The 6,125-nt window shown below is 37.5% G+C and overlaps 1 protein-coding gene across 1 annotated transcript in view; it reads right to left on the bottom strand.

Moving 5' to 3' along the window:
• The window catches only part of LOC115592985 (SEC14-like protein 2), an 8,994-nt gene extending 3,270 nt beyond the window's left edge, over window positions 1-5,724 (bottom strand). The window contains exons 1-4 of the mRNA XM_030436302.1: window positions 5,641-5,724; window positions 3,906-3,981; window positions 764-807; window positions 570-680 (exon numbers count right to left, since the gene is read on the bottom strand). Coding sequence (XP_030292162.1) covers window positions 570-680; window positions 764-807; window positions 3,906-3,981; window positions 5,641-5,694 — 285 coding nt within the window. The 5' untranslated portion in view covers window positions 5,695-5,724. The remainder of the gene's footprint in view (window positions 1-569; window positions 681-763; window positions 808-3,905; window positions 3,982-5,640) is intronic.
• Window positions 5,725-6,125: the final 401 nt, after the last annotated feature.

Consider the following 6,125-nt stretch of genomic DNA (forward strand, 5'->3'; position numbering starts at 1 on the left):
AAAGATGAGGAGAAGAGGACAGAGGAGAGGACATAAAAGGAAAGGAAAGAGAGCAAATAAGAGGAAAGGAAGTAAGAGGAAATGAAAGTAAACAAAAGGAAAATAAAGGAAAGGAAGGGGGAGCAAATAAGAGGAAAGGAAAGGAGAACAAGTAAGAGAAAAGGAAAGGAGAGGGAGAAAAAGGTCACGAAAAAGATGAGGAGGAAGAGGACAGAGATGAGATGAAAGGAAAGGAGAGCAAGTAAGAGGAAAGCAAAGGAAATGAAGCAAAAGGAAAGGAAAGGAAAGCAAAGGAAAGGAAAGGGACATAAGGACGTAAATAAAACTTCAAAAATACATTTTAAAGGTCAGTATCAGACACAACACCTGCTGCCGACATTACCCACAATGCAACTGCGAAAATAGGTGGAGTTACCCTTTAAGTGGCAGTGTGTTGAGCTCTCAGGGCCACCGTACTTCCTTTAAATACCAAAATAAAAGAAAATCTGACTCCTCTTCCTGCTCACAGAATCTCTGCTGAACGGCATATTCAAGTTGATGAGTAAAAAAACAAAGTAAAGTCTTTATTCTAATGATCCCGTCTGATTTGGAGAGTCACATTTAAGGAGCACGTTTACCTCCGGAGGTTTCCAGTCGGATATGATGCTGTCGACTTTCATCTTCCTCCTGAACTCGACGTGCTGCAGAGAGAAACAAAGACACGAGATCAGAAACTCACCGGAGACACGAAACCACGAGTGTGTTTATTAAAAAAGAGCTTCACCTTTCTGATCATGGCTTCAGATTTTTGAATGTTGAAGCTTCGGGCTGCAAAAAGAAGAAAGAGAAGAAGAAAAATCCTGATTTGTGATGAGTGAGTAGAGATTTAAAGGGACATTCCACCAGTTTCATTGATGGCGGAACATAGAAAGTACTCAGTGCAAGTAAAGAAAATATATCTTTGGATAGTACTCGAGTAAAAGTCTCCAATCATTAAGAAAACCCTGAAGTCGAGTGTGGAAACTGTCCGAGGTTAACAGCTAATGCAAATATTGATCCACAGTCACAGAGTCCGCCATTGATCCGAGCCTCGCTGAACTCTGGATCAATTCACAGAAGAGTCGAGTCGAGAGGCACAAAGTCCAGAATGTTCTGTTGGATGAACCGGCGGCTCAGTGAAGTAATAGATTACATGAATCCACTTAATCTATTGTTCTGATAATACTGCCACGACAAGAGTTCGTCTCTGCGGACTGAAGTTGCACTTTTTCACAGATTTCTGTGGATATATAGGAGAGTCAAAGAGAATAAAAAGAATATAACTGTGAAACATAAACAGAAAATATAAAGAGGAATGAGTTAAAAATGAATAATGTAAATAAAAACAAACTGTCTTTGAGACATTTCACGACCTAAAGTTCCGATTATTTGATTTTAAACCATTGAAGACAGAAACTCGAAGGCATGATGCCTGTTTCAAGTCTTCATGCTAAGCTAAGCTAAGCTAAGCTAAGCTAGCTGGGTGTAGCTTTATATTCACTGTGCAGACATGAGAGAGGCATTAAACTTCTGATCTAAATTTAAACGTGTTGAACTTTTCCTTTAACATTTGAGCTCTAAACTTGGAAACATATATAATACATGTAAGAACAAGATTTATTTTCACATTTGTTCCTTTATTTGTATTTTTTCCCGTATATTTTCTTTAATATATAGATTAATTAATTATATTAATTAATCTAATTGATTCACTAATTTGTTTTCATGTAATGTCATTTATTTATTTTTCCTAATTGTTTTCCCTTTTCTTTTTAGAAATCGACCTATCAAAAGCATAACTTGTTATTCATCTTTACCTTTTCTTACTTATTTATTATTTAATTACTTCCCCTTTATATTCACATTTTCTTTATTTCCTTATTTATTCATTTATTGATCTTTCCACAGGTATATTCTCATTTTAAGACCCTGGCTTGGTTTTAAACGAACAGTTAAATTAAATCTATGCAGCTTCACTGAGGTCAAACTTTCTTCTGAGCCAAACAAACATTTGCTGTTGGATAAAAGCGGAGGCAGATCAAACCTCCCTGCTGAGTCAATAACAGGCCTCTGTGCTTTCACGGCCACGAGGTCAGACGGACGAATGCTAACAGAGATAAATTACTGATTAACGGAGAGAAACGCTGGAAAAACCGTCAATTATTGAAAAATGTTTGAGGGAAGAAAGGACACAAGTTTATAAAGTTTCTTCTCACGCGACAACTCCTAAAATGTGCATATTTCTTAAGGGAGTCTGGTGACTTTCTCCACGGGCCTCAAAGAAGTAGCCTATAGTGGTTTTAGTTTACAGTATTTGATTAAATGTGTTGCATTTAATGCCGAATTTACAAGAAGGCACCAACAATAAGTCTTTGTTGGAAACAGCATTTCACAAAGTTTATAAAGTTTCTGCTCACGCCACGACTCATAAAATGTGCAATTTCTTAAGGGAGTCTGGTGACTTTCTCCACGGCATCAAGGAAGTAGCCTATATTGTTCACTGTTTACTGTATTTGAAATATTGACATGTTTACGGTCAATAAAATGTCTTCTTTCATAAATTTAGTGCAAAATCAGTTGAAACAGCTGCTAGATGTTGGCAGGTAAAATGCACTTTAGAATGGAAGCAGATGCTGCGACAAACTGACACTTTATACAAGGAAAGAAACATCTTAATGTCTTTCATTTAATGCCGAATTTATGAGAAGGCTCCAATGATAAGTATTTGTTAGAAAGTGCATTTCACAAAGTTTATAACGTTTCTTCTCACGCTATAACTCATAAAAATGTGCAATTTGTTAAGGGACTCTGGTGACTTTCTCCAAGGGTGTCAAAAAAGTTGCCTGAGTTGTTCACTGTTTACTGTATTTGAAAGGTTTGACACGTTTACAGTCAATAAAATGTCTTCTTTCATAAATTTAGTGCAAATTCAGTTGAAACAGCTGCTAAATGTTGGCAGGTAAGATGCACTTTAGAATGGAAGCAGATGCTGCGACAAACTGACACTTTATACAAGGAAAGAAAATCTTAATGTGTTGCATTTAATGCCGAATTCATGAGAAAGCCCCAATGATAAGTATTTGCTAGAAACAGCGTTTCACAAAGTTTATAAAGTTTCTTCTCACGCTATAACTCATAAAATGTGCAATTTGTTAAGGGAGTCTGGTGACTTTCTCCATGGGCGTCAAAAAAGTTTACTGTATTTGACAGATTTTACATGTTTACGGTCGATAAAATGTCTTCTTTCATAAATTTTGCGCAAAATCAGTTGAGAAAGTGTTGAAACAGCTTTTAGACACAGAAACAAAACAATCTCAGTATTTTTGTGCACCAAAACTCATTGAAGTGACATATAATCTTGATATCTTGGACGAGGTTGAGCTTTGTCTGACAGGGAAACGAGCTGAGAGGTTTAGAAAGTGGAATCACATCAGTCAACGACAGGAGCGAGTCTCGATACCGAAGCCTCGGGCTCAGGTACTTCCTCTCAGTCCTCAGGTGAAACTGGCTGCAGTGCGAGGTCATGGGAACAGGTTTGTTTGCAGCAGAGAGTGTGAGCGTCGCCTCGGGCTCTGAAACACTTTGAATAATAGCGGCCACTCGACAGACAGTGTGTTTGTCTGTGTTGGAGGAAAGTCACCTGTTGTGTTTCCCTCTCATCATCATTACTGTGAGAGTTTCAGTTTTGGGTGAACTGTTCCTTTAAAAAAAAACCTGCTTTATTTGTTTTTATGGATAAATTAAACGATTGCCTGTGTTTGTCTTTCCACTGGTGTTATCAGTGTGTTCTTTCTCTCGTCTGTGTGATTAATGTTTTGCCACCATCGTTGAGGAAATGCGCATCAACCCGCAGCAGGTTTGGGTGTGTGTGGAGGTCCAGGTCTCACCTCTGAGCCAGCGGAGGAGGTAGTGGTCGTGCTGGGCAGGTAAGGAGGGCAGGATGTCCTGGATCCTCCCCCGAAACTGGAGGCAGAGAGTCACAACACGAACATCACAATCAAAAGGTCACTTTAAATTAAATACAACTTCATTATTTACAGAAGAGTCGAGTGTTTAGATTCCACTCTCGTGTGTGTGTACGGTGAGTATGGAGCAGGTTAGCCTAGCTTAGCATAAAGACTGGAAACAGGTGGAAACAGCTAGCGTGGCTCAGTCCAAATGAAACACAATCCTCTGCTACCAGCAGCTCTGCAGCTCACTGATCAACCTGCTTTACTCTGTTTGATTAAAGTGTAACGGAACAGACAGTCCGCGCTGCCAGCCGAGAAACAGTTCAACACGTAACGTCCCGTAAAATAACAAATTAACACTTTAACATATTTAAATTAGGCTAAAAACTACAATCTTAACAACAAACACGCTGGTAGCAGAAGAAAAATGATTAAAGATCGATCAGTCAGTTCACTAATCCAGCTTTAAATCAATTGTTTAATAATGTTTCACTTCATAAGTATTTTTTGAAATAGACAAAATGTTCAGTTTCAGAGTCCCAGAATTATTTGTAACTTAAATGAATAAACACACGGCCACGCTCGGTGTTGAAGTGGGTTCTGGTTCCGGGTCGGTTTCATTTTGTGGTTTTGTTTCAGCAAAAACAAAAGTTCAAAGTTCAATTCAGCTTCATCAAAGTTACTTTAACTTAACAGTCTGATCAGTTTTTAAAGCTGTTTGAGACATTTCACGACCTAAAGTTCAGATTATTTGATTTTAAACTACTGAAGACAGAAACAATGATGCCTGTTTCAAGTTTTCATGCTAAGCTAAGCTAAGCTAAGCTAGCTGGATGTAGCATTATATTCATTGTGCAGACATGAGAGAGGCATTAAACTTCTGATCTAAATCTAAACGTGTTGAACTTTTCCTTTAACGTTTGAGCTCCAGAGATCAAAGGTGATTGATTGATTGATTATCCGCCTGACTAATCGATCTTTGAATCGTCCTCGTTCAGATCACCAGATGTGAAGATCTGCAGATTTTCTTAAATATTTGCAAAGTTAAATTAATTTACTCTCTTCAGTCTTTTTCAAAAGGACATTTTAAAGAAAAAATTTCTCTTAATTCTGATATTCAACATTAACTATATATTCTTGCACATTATCACAAACAGACGACAAGTTTAACTAAAGTTTTGTCATTGTGTCCCACCGTAAAGTTGTAGAGTAATAAAAAACAAATACTCTTCCAGTGCAAGAAGTACTTGTATCCTTATTTTAGAGTAAAAGTACGAACACAACTACACAAACAGTGAAAGTACGACATTAAAAATGTGTCTGACTTAAAGAAGTTTTACTAACAAAGCATAAAATCAGCCTGTTAGAACCTGATTAATATCATCTGTCTGCTACAAAAACAATATTTTCCTCTGATATTTACAAAGTAGAATAAAATAGAAATACTCAAATGAAGTAAAAGTACTTCAGACGTGTATTAAAACACAGTAAATCTCACTGTTTATAACAACAGTGTCACTATGAACACAGGAGACAGTTTCCATAGAATCAGTGTGTTACTACAACAAATCAACCACAGATAAACTCTAAACAACAGTCAGAACTCGTCAATATCACAGATCAGCACCTGCAGTGAGTTCTGAGTGACGTAAATATTATTTTAGTTTTTTACCTCGGTTAAGATTTCATCCTGTTTTGGACTCAAATCTCCGAGTCGTCCGCTCATGTTTCCTGCTGCTGCTGCTGCGACAGTGTGTGTGTGTGTGTGTGTGTGTGTGTGTGTGTGTGAATGAAGTGGAGGGAAGAGGTAAACGAGTCAACACCACGCCTCCACACACACAGACACACACACACACAGGTGGACTTTCATCCCTGGAGGCTCTCCTACAGACAGAACTACAGTCCAAATAACATCAATAATACGACAGTTTAAAGAGTCAAAGTTCTGCTTTCATGTAGCAGAAAGAAGGTATTAGTATCGTTTATGTTTATGTTTGTTTTATTATGATATTGATATTATTATTGTGTATTTTTGATATTTGTCTGATTTTACTTGCTTTATTTCCTCCTGAGATGTTTCAGAACCGACTGAACTACGTAAAGAAGTTTGTGACTTTGTTTTGGAAAGTACAGAATAAATAAAAACACATCTCTACA

Source organism: Sparus aurata, chromosome 12 (genome assembly GCF_900880675.1).
Source record: "Sparus aurata chromosome 12, fSpaAur1.1, whole genome shotgun sequence".
Taxonomy (NCBI): domain Eukaryota; kingdom Metazoa; phylum Chordata; class Actinopteri; order Spariformes; family Sparidae; genus Sparus; species Sparus aurata.